This window comes from Panthera uncia, chromosome B1 (genome assembly GCF_023721935.1).
Source record: "Panthera uncia isolate 11264 chromosome B1, Puncia_PCG_1.0, whole genome shotgun sequence".
NCBI lineage: Eukaryota > Metazoa > Chordata > Mammalia > Carnivora > Felidae > Panthera > Panthera uncia.
In genome coordinates this window covers 369,308-379,036 of record NC_064811.1, presented here as the reverse complement: position 1 = coordinate 379,036, position 9,729 = coordinate 369,308, and the positions used below count along the sequence as shown (strand labels likewise).

The window sequence follows — 9,729 nt, the reverse complement described above, 5'->3', positions numbered from 1 at the left end:
GGGGGGCGGTGGCAGATGCTCCCCGGAGGGGGGGCCGGATGCACTCCGGGGGGCAGGGCGCTCCCCTGATGACAGCCTGTCTTTGCAGCTGGACTGGTGTCTGTGAGCCACGTCTACTCCTCCCAAGGTGAGCCGCCTCCGTGAGCCGTGGCCAGACTTGGCCAAAGGTCATTCCCTAGAGTTAGATGGAAAGGCCTGTCCTCGTTTTTGTGTTTCACTGTGTTTAGAACCTGACCTTTTTCTTGGGGAACCATGGGCAAGGGAAACGTGTTTTTTTTTTTTTTTTCTCTGCCTCAGGGCTGTAACACTTTAGCTAAAACGTGACTGAGGTGCAGTGGACGTATTCTCCAAAACCTGTTCTGCCCTTCGGTTTGCACCTTCTTTTATGGAAACTTCAAATCTACCCAAAAGTGGGAGGATTCATTACCACGAGCCCCATGTCCCTTCTGTGTGTCCTCAGTAGTATCATTGTTCTCCATTCTTGCGGGTGCCCCCCCCCCCCGCCCCAAACCACAGGTCTCAGCAAGCTCAGTGGGCCAGGAATCAGAGTGTCCCCAGCCACTCCATGCCACCTCCTGGTGGCCTTACCTGCACCCACCTACTCCGTCCTGTCTCTGAGCCTCGTCGTCTTTAAGGGCTCCACAGAAAGGTGGTCCTGGTCACGTGGATGCCATCAGATGGCACAGCCAGGGTCCCTTCCGGCTGTGGGATAAGGTGAGGCTCTGGCCTGAGCTTACAGTGCACCTGCTACAGGTGCAGTGGTGCTGGACGTGACCTGCTTTGCAGAGGCGGAGCGACTGTACATGTTGGTCAGGGACACGGCTGTGCATGGCCGGCCGCTCACTGCCCTGGTGCTTCCAGATGTGTTGGTGAGTGGGTGCTCTGGGGGGACACCTGGGGAGGCGTGGCTCCCACCACCGGTTTGTCCATCGTGCAGGGTGGTGGCCAAGGTCACACCAAGGGAGGAGCCTGAGGTCCAAGGGTGAGAGGCCTGCGTGAGGACCACAGGACGCAGCACCTGCCCCGTGGCAGCTGCCTCCCAAAGGCTGTGTGTGTGCAGACACCCTGCCAGACCCTTGCCTTCTGTGGGGTCACTGGGCCCTTGCCCCATACCCCCAGCTTGGGAGGCCCGGGGACCCCTGCCATCACCCTGGGCCACCTCCGGCCAGTGGGTGGGGCTCCCTGACTTTGGAGGCTGTGTCCAGAAGAGCGAGCTAGGGGTGAGTGCAGGGCCAGGGTGGGCATCACGCAGGGCAGGGCAGGGTGAGGGGCCGGAGCCCCAGGTCCCGCCCTACGCTCTGTGCCTTTGCAATACCCTCTGGTCCACAGCCCTGCTGGTCCCCAGGATCCCACCAGAGGTTTGTGGCTGCTCTGTCCCTGAGCCCTAACTCCTGACCCCTGACCCGGTGAAGCAGAATTAGGGCAGAGTGACTTCAGTGTCTGTGACCGGGTGGGTGACTGGTCCTGGCTGCCCTCTCCTACCCTGAGCTGGGTCGGGACCCGGTGCTGTCCCACTGTCCTGACGAGGGTGCAGCGTGTGCAGGTCAGGGTCTCTGACAGCTGTCAGCCAGGCAGGAAGTGCCGACACACCTTCTGTCTCCCGGCAGCTGCCTGCTTTGGGGTGAGCGGGTGAGGGGTGACCGAGCAGCTCTGCCCTGTGGGTCACTCCAAGTGTGTCCTGGCCTTCAGCCATGGCCAATCCTGTGCCTGTTACCCAGGACCTCCCACGGTGGGGACCCCAGACCCACTGCAGGGACCCCAGTGCCTTCACCATCCTCGCCACTGTCGGGACCCTAGCCCTTCATCCTCCCCGTCGTGGGGAACCTAGCCCCCCATATTCCCCATTGTGGGGGCCTCAGCCCCCCTGTCCTCCCCATCATGGGGACCTCAGCTCCCCACCACTGTCTCCGGACACTGTATTTTGAGGGTGGTGTGTTGGGAGGTGGACTCCCCACACTGGGAGGCACGGGGCCACTCTGTGAACCCGGCTGCTGCTCTTGGCTGCCGTGTGGGTCGGTGGGGGCCCTGGGAGCCGCATTCCTCCTGGGGTGTGCGCCTCATGGCTCCAGGAGGGGCAGATAGAGTCCCACGTGGGGGTCCAGCCTGGGCTTCTGGGCTACGTGGATCAGGCAGCGGGCGTGGTCTGGGGACAAGTGTCACAGTTGGTGTGGCGCCGCCTTTGTGCTCAGAGCTGCAGGCTGGCGGGCCTCATCTCTGTTCTGCTGGCCAGCGACTATGGGTGCCTCTGCCGCACGGGGTGCCCTGAGCAGTCAGCGGCAAGGTGGGAGTGGCCGTGTGGCCCCCTGGACCCCTGTGCGCCTTCCTTGGGAGGGGGCTGGCCCCAGATTGGAGGACTGTCACTGCCCGGACGGTGCCATGGGGGCCACCAGGCACTGCCTTCGTGGGGTGGCCTTGGGAACCTGCCCTAACCCAGCGCCCCATCTGTCAGCACACGAACCTGCCCCCAGACTGCTGCCCCCTCCTCGTGTTTGTGAACCCCAAGAGTGGAGGCCTCAAGGGCCGCGACCTGCTCTGCAGTTTCCGGAAGCTGCTGAACCCTCACCAGGTCTTTGAGCTGACCAATGGGGGGCCTCTTCCTGGGTGAGTCTAGTGGTCCCCCGCTGCGCTGCTCAGTCTGGCAAGCTCCGGGAGGGGTGCCTGCACACACCCGTTGAGAGGCCAAAGGGAACAGGTTGGGGTTCCGTGTCAGAACCCTCAAGGCCATCGTGTGTGGGGGATGAACTGCAGCCCCCTTCTGCCCCAGGGTCACCACTTCCTGCTCCCACCAGCTGTGCACCTGCATAGGAATGGCTGCAAGAGCACTTCTTGTTTCCCTGTTGCCAGGTTCCACGTGTTCTCCCAGGTGCCCTGCTTCCGGGTGCTGGTATGCGGTGGGGATGGCACTGTGGGTTGGGTGCTCGCTGCCCTGGAGGAGACGCGGCGCCACCTGGCCTGCCCAGAGCCTTCTGTGGCCATCCTGCCGCTGGGCACAGGTGGGCTCAGCCAGCACATCCCATGCTTCGGTCAAGGCCCGGGGGTGGTGGTGGGTAGGTGGGTGTGGAGAGTCAGTCTTCTCTTGCCTGTGTCCCAGGGAATGACCTTGGCCGGGTCCTCCGCTGGGGAGCGGGCTACAGTGGGGAGGACCCGTTCTCCGTGTTGGTGTCGGTGGACGAAGCTGACGCCGTGCTTATGGACCGCTGGACCATCCTGCTGGATGCTCAGGAGGCTGGAGGTGCAGAGGACAGCACGGCAGATGTGGAGCCTCCCAAGGTATCCGTGCGCTCTGGTGAGAGTGTGGCATCCGCCGGGCCCCCTGCAGGCTGGGGGGTTCACGCCCGTCCCTGCCACCACCTGGGGTAGGTGCGGGTGCCATCCCGGTTACCGGGAAAGCTGAGGCCCTGTCAGAGCGGTGACTTGTTGGGGACATCCCAGGCCAGCCGTGATCCTCGTGGGCACCACGTGCCACGCCTACCTCCCCCTAGGTGCTGGTGGTCACCGGGCAGGGCAGTCACTGGACAGAGGCAGCCCTAGCAACAGGGACAGAGTTGGGTTGGAGACGAGGAGGCTGGACCCAGCTGGGGGAAGGTGGAGAGCAGCCAGTGGGGGCTGACCAGGGCCACGCGAGACCGTCTCGTCCCCAGATTGTGCAGATGAGTAACTACTGCGGCATCGGCATCGACGCAGAGCTAAGCCTGGACTTCCACCACGCGCGGGAGGAGGAGCCTGGCAAGTTCACCAGCAGGTGCTGGAGGGGCCAGGAGGGGGGCTGGGACTGCTCTGGGCCGCCCCCCGGCGACGGCACCCTTCCTGGGGTTGGCCGGCGGGAACTGGCGGGTAGGGGCCGGAACCTGGGGGCCGTTTTGGGCAGGGCGAGGGCGCGGCCTTGACAGGGGCGCACCCCCGCAGGCTCCACAACAAGGGCGTGTACGTGCGGGTCGGGCTGCAGAAGATCAGCCACTCGCGCGGCTTGCACCGGGAGATTCGGCTCCAGGTGGAGCAGCGGGAGGTGGAGCTGCCCAGCATCGAGGGTCTCATCTTCATCAACATCCCCAGGTGCCAGTGGCTGGGGCTCTGGCCGCAGGTGGGGCTCCAGGCCCTCGTGCGGCCTCGCCCCTCTTACCCGTGCGCCCTTCCCTCGGTGCAGCTGGGGCTCGGGGGCCGATCTGTGGGGCTCGGAGAGCGACTCGAGGTTCGAGAGGCCGCGCATGGATGACGGGCTGCTGGAGGTGGTGGGGGTGACGGGCGTCATGCACATGGTGAGTGCGGGCAGGCCGGGTGGGCCCCGGTGTGGCCCCTCGGGCCGCTGAGCCCAGCCGGCCCTCTACTCTCCCAGGGCCAGGTCCAGGGCGGGCTGCGCTCGGGCATCCGCATCGCCCAGGGCTCCTACTTCCGCGTGACTCTCCTGAAGGCCACGCCCGTGCAGGTAGACGGCGAGCCCTGGATCCAGGCTCCCGGGCACATGATCATCTCAGCTGCGGGGCCGAAGGTAGGGGCCGAAGGTAGGGACCGGGGTGGGCCGGGCGGGGCCTGAGCAGGCGGGGCGGCGGGTGTGGTGCTGGAAGGCCGTGGCCAGCCGAGTGCCCGCTGCAGCAGCCAGTTGTCCCGGAACGCCACACCGGGAGGCCTGCACGCTGAGGCCCCCTGGGCTCAACAGACCGAAGCTGCCGGGAAGCGGGCCGAGATAGCGCCTGCAGGATCACCCAGCCCTTTGTCCTGACTGGTCCTGGGACAGGTCCACATGCTCAGGAAGACCAAGCAGAAACCCAGGAAGGCTGGGACCCCCAAGGATGCCCGAGCAGATGGGGTGCCTGTCCCCGAAGGGGACCCCAAGTAGCAGAGAGCCCTGGAACGGTCTGTGTATCCAGCAGCAGCAGCAGCAGCCGCCAGCCAGCCACGGATGGACTTGCCCATAGCTCTGACCGTGGGGTGTCTCCCCCTCATCCCTGTGACTCGTGGAAGCTGCTGGGTGGGTGGCAGGTGTTTCCTCCCCTGGCCTCTGGTCCAGTGACAGGGCGGGTGCGGGGCTTTGGCTGGCCAACGCTCTCGCCTCTTGGGGTCCAGGCCACCATCACCATCCTGGGCAGCACAGGCACTTCTCCCTCTGCATTCACTGCCGCCCCCCCGCCCCGAGCCTGTTGAGGTGGGCAGCACTGAATCTCAAGCCATCTCCCTGGATGCTCCTATAGGACAGCCAGCTCTGTGGGCCCTGGGTGCACCTGGTACAGACCTGGGATGCCCTGGCCATTGAGGGCTGGGCAGGGGCACCTGCTAGGTCTTGGGGAAGGTGCCTTGTCTCCTGGCCCCATCACTGTATGACTGCTTGGGCTGCACCTCCAGAGAGGGCCCTGAGACCAGATGGGCTTGGCCAACAGCCTGAAGATGGTGTGGTGCCCAGGAAGCAGCAGAGCAGGGGAGCTGGCCCCTCACAGGGGTGGGGCAGAACGTGCCTGCAAGGGACCCGAAACACATCCAGGCAGGCCGGGGCCGGGAGACCCAGAGGAAGTTTACAAAGCATGAAGTGGGAAGAGCCAGCTTTAATCACCTGTTTGTCAACAATCAGTCCCAGTATCTGTTCAGCTGACTGGGCTCGTGGGTCCCCTTGCTGCTGCTCGTGGCGGCAGAGACGTGGCAGGAGGGGCGTGGGGCAGGCCTGCCGGGCAGACCACTGCGGCGTTCTTCCACCAAGCAGAGTTCGGACGGCCCGTGGAGTCCAGCCTCTGGCCCCAGGAGGAGTGTCTCCTGAGTCCTCCAGGAAGGCCCATGAACCCCCTGTCCCTCTTGTCCTGGCTCGGCCCTGCCAGCCACGTCCCCCAAGCTTCTGCCAAAACTGCACAAATGCACTGTAGTGGCCGTTTGTAGCAGAACATTCGTGTCATGTGCCTCTAGCACACAGCCGTGTGTTGTGTCCCTGTTGGTGTAATTATTTTGCTTTGCGGGCCTTGGTGTTGGTTTTGGTCTGTGGCTGTATGTGGTGGTCAGGGTGAGTCTGTCCTTCTGTATTTAAGTGCGTCTGTGTGCCCAAATGGGGCAGTGTGGGCCTGGCACCAAGGGCCTGTGTGTACCTGTCACTACCTGAATGTAATCATAATTTATACCCAGGATAAATACAGTCTGGGCGTTGCCGACCTGCTCCTGTGTTCTCTGTGCCTAGTGACCAGGGTGGGTTGCCCAGCAGCTGCCAGGGAGCTCTGCCTGCAGGAGGGTGGCCAAGGTGGGGACCCACGCCCCCTCCAGGGCTGAGGCTGTGGTCCCCCAGCTGCCCCTGGAGCCACCCGACTACCAGCGTCCGTGTGGGTCGGCTCGACGGAGAACGCGGGCCTAGGACCGAAATGGGCACAGGCGCGCACAATACAGAGCGAACTTGCTGCCAGACTCCGCAAAGTGGAAAACCTCCCGAGGGCGCCAGAAGAGAACAATGAAAATAAAGCCCCAGTGGGGTTTATTGCATCCCAGCGGATGCAGGCTGGGGCAGGGAGGACGTGGAACTTACTAGGGAGACGGGAGGAGCGGGGACCGCACGTCGTCCTGGCCCCCTGGTGCCGGCAGGGGGAGGCCCCGCAGGGCCCGCAGCAGGGCCAGGGCCAGGCGCACGAGGAGACGCAGCAGCAGGAAGCCGAAAGGCACGGCGATCTGTGTGAGGTGGAAGATGGCTGTGCTGAACCTGCTGAGGAAGCAGGTGGAGGCGAAGGCCAGCAGGCTGGCACAGGGGTACAGCGCGAGCTTGGCGAACATGAACGCGTGCTCCCGGCCCCCGAACCGTGCCGAGGGCTGCAGCGTCTCCTCCTCGTGCAGCAAGGCCGTGGTCCAGATGGCAAACTGGAAGATGCTGGCGAAGAAGATGATGGCGCAGCTGACGCGCACGCTCTCGAGCTCGTCGTGGGGCTGCTGGGCGAAGGCCGAGGTCTGCTGGTAGGCCAGCGGGAGGCCGCCCACAAAGGCCAGCGACAGTGTGTTGAGCAGCCCCATGGACTGCGTGGCTTTGCGGATGTGCAGGAAGAGCGAGTGGTGGGCGAACCAGAGCAGGCCCACCGTGGCGAAGGAGCCAAAATACGCCAGGAAATGTGGCCCGTACACGCTCAGTGCCGCCACCAGGCTGCCGTGGAACTTCTCCTTCACGTCCTTGGAGTCCGGGATGTTGTCCTCGCTGAGGATGGTCAACACACAGCATTTATAACAGCGTCGACGCAGGGCGTCAGGTCCGGGCTACAGCCCCCACCCCATCCCGAGCCCCGTCGGGCGGGCTACACCTAGCTCCCAGGCACACTTGAATTTCACATAAAGGGCACAGACAGCTTTTGTTGTATCCTACATGCGCACTTAGTATACTAAGCAATTACACGTTCATCTGAAGTTCAAATTTAACTCCAGCCTGCACTTTGCTGACAGCCCCGGGCTGGTGAGCAGCCCTGGTCCCAAGCCTACAGCCCCCCTGGCCTCCACAGGTGGGTGCTCGTGAGGTCTGTCCATTCTCCTGTGGCTGTCCAATCAACTCGGGCAGCAGTCCCGCAGATCTGAGGAGGGGGGGGGGGGGGCAGTTAGCCTCTATGGCTCTCAGATCTGGGCTGCACTTTATTGTAAGGAATAACTGCAAGGCATCTCTCAGGATTCTCCCTTCCACGGATGTCCCCAGTTGCACAGCCCAGAGAACCTGCCGCCCTCACAGTGGGAAGCTACAAGTGTGTTTGGGGGTTTGGAGGGAGCTGCAAGGATCTGCAGGTAGGGGCAAGAGACAGAGCCAGGGGTACTGCCCCAGGTCCTTGGGACGGTGGCTTTGAGTGGAGGAAGGAACACAGCCCCCTGGGCCCCCAGCCTCAGCCGGCCCGTGCCGCCACTCAGCAAGGGAACTGGGGCTAGCATGGCCCTGGCCACAGGGCAGGAGCAAAGCCACATCATTCTGGAACCTGAGGTCTAGGCCTCGGAGATTGATTACCAGTGAACACTTGCTCCCAATTTCTAAAAAATTCACAAGTTACAGTAGGAGAAAGCTGTCAAGAGAGGATGAGGAAAGTGAAGAGTTTACCAGATACAAAATGTAAAATCACAGTGTTGTAACACGTCCAACAAAAGAAGGATGTATTGAAATAAGGCCAAAGAAACAAAAGGGTCTAAAAAAGAATGAAAAGTTTCCGGGGGCGGGGGGGGGGGGGAGCAGACAAAACACAAAAATGCAGGAACGAAAATTCGAACTTTGACAGAATGAAGAGGCAGATCAGGTGGAGCACAGTGAAGGGAAAAATGAGAACAGAGGGTGCGGGAGGAGGAGCCCCGGGGGTGGGGACAAGGGACAGGGGTGGGGGGGAGGACTGGCATGGGGGATGGGGGATGGCAGGGGAAGGGGCGGTTGGCCTGGGGGTGAAGCCTAAAGGGGGAGGAGAGAATGGAGGTGGGGGAAGCCCGCCTGCCCCCAATCTGCCCAGCTTGGGGAAGGGAGAAGTGACCCTGCGTGTGGCCCTGGTGCCCCCTGCCTCCACCTGTGCTCTCCCACGGAGACCCTGAATTCTGGAGGGGGCTCCGGCCAGGGTAGGACTCGTTCCACAGGGAGGGTGGCAGCGGGAGGCCGCAGCACCCGCCTGCATAGGGCTGGATGAAGAGAGACCCTCTAGACAGGCATGCCACGGACCCCTTCCTCAGGCCTGGGTCCTTACCAGATGTCCAGGATGAGGAGTGTGGCCACGATGGCATAGACCCCGTCGCTGAAGGCCTCCACCCGCTCCTTGCTGAGAGGCTCGTGCAGGTCAAATGTGAAGAACTCCACACTGTGAGCTGGGGGCTCTTGGGGGCCTGTGGATGTGCCAGGAGGGAGGAGCTGGCCAGGGGAGGGGACTCTGCAGGGACGCCTGGCCGTCACGGGCGCCTGGGCCCTTCCCATGCTCCACAGGCCTTGGGGAGCAGTGCCGAGGCCCCACACACCAGCCTGCCCGCACACCTACCCACAAGCCTGCCCTTGCACCAGCTGCAGGCCTTGCTGACGTAGGGGAGGAAGATGACCGTCGCCATCAGCAGGTACGACTGTATGAGACACAGACATGTCAGGAGGTGACGCTGCACCAGAAATCCCACCCAGGAGCCACCCGCTCCAAAGGGATGGCAGCACCCGCAACCTAAGAAACAGGTGAATTATACCTCATCAGGCTGAAAGCCGTGCGTGCATCCAAGAGCACTTCTCACCCAACGGGAGAGCACACGGCAGCCCGCGTGGCAGAGGAGGACCTGGCGCCCAGCACAGGTGGAAACTCCTCGCCTCCACGGCACAGAGACGAGCACCCAAGGAAAAGGGCTGGAGCAGACATTTCTCCAAAGAAGACGCCGTGGCCGACCCATGAACGGAAAGGTGCTCGGCGTCACCGAGCCTCAGGGAAAGGCAGAGCGGAACCAGGAGACCCCACGCCACACCCCGGGGGAAGACGGCCCTCAGAAAAGCGGGTCCACGGGCCTTGGCGAGGGTGTGGGGAAACTGGGAGCCCACGCTCTGTCGGTGGGACGTAAACTGGTGCCGCCGCTGCAGAAACAATGTGGCGGGTCCCCCAAAAATCAAACAGGGACGGGGCGCCTGGGTGGCGCAGCCGGTTAAGCGTCCGACTTCAGCCAGGTCACAATCTCGCGGTCCGTGAGTTCGAGCCCCGCGTCAGGCTCTGGGCTGATGGCTCGGAGCCTGGAGCCTGTTTCCAATTCTGTGTCTCCCTCTCTCTCTGCCCCTCCCCCGTTCATGCTCTGTCTCTCTCTGTCCCT

At 63.3% G+C, this 9,729-nt stretch overlaps 2 protein-coding genes across 3 annotated transcripts in view; one reads left to right on the top strand and one right to left on the bottom strand.

The window, feature by feature from the left end:
• Positions 1 to 5,898, top strand: part of DGKQ (diacylglycerol kinase theta) — a 12,929-nt gene extending 7,031 nt beyond the window's left edge. Inside the window, exons 13-22 of the mRNA XM_049630123.1 lie at positions 89 to 127; positions 754 to 869; positions 2,450 to 2,601; positions 2,845 to 2,993; positions 3,092 to 3,270; positions 3,642 to 3,742; positions 3,907 to 4,053; positions 4,145 to 4,256; positions 4,334 to 4,486; positions 4,733 to 5,898. Of these exons, the coding sequence (XP_049486080.1) occupies positions 89 to 127; positions 754 to 869; positions 2,450 to 2,601; positions 2,845 to 2,993; positions 3,092 to 3,270; positions 3,642 to 3,742; positions 3,907 to 4,053; positions 4,145 to 4,256; positions 4,334 to 4,486; positions 4,733 to 4,834 (1,250 nt within the window). The 3' untranslated portion in view covers positions 4,835 to 5,898. The remainder of the gene's footprint in view (positions 1 to 88; positions 128 to 753; positions 870 to 2,449; positions 2,602 to 2,844; positions 2,994 to 3,091; positions 3,271 to 3,641; positions 3,743 to 3,906; positions 4,054 to 4,144; positions 4,257 to 4,333; positions 4,487 to 4,732) is intronic.
• The window catches only part of TMEM175 (transmembrane protein 175), a 27,913-nt gene continuing 23,700 nt past the window's right edge, over positions 5,517 to 9,729 (bottom strand). For both annotated transcript variants that reach the window (XM_049630124.1, XM_049630125.1), the window contains exons 9-11: positions 8,931 to 9,009; positions 8,646 to 8,781; positions 5,517 to 7,144 (exon numbers count right to left, since the gene is read on the bottom strand). In XM_049630124.1, the coding sequence (XP_049486081.1) occupies positions 6,490 to 7,144; positions 8,646 to 8,781; positions 8,931 to 9,009 (870 nt within the window). In that variant the 3' untranslated portion in view covers positions 5,517 to 6,489. The remainder of the gene's footprint in view (positions 7,145 to 8,645; positions 8,782 to 8,930; positions 9,010 to 9,729) is intronic.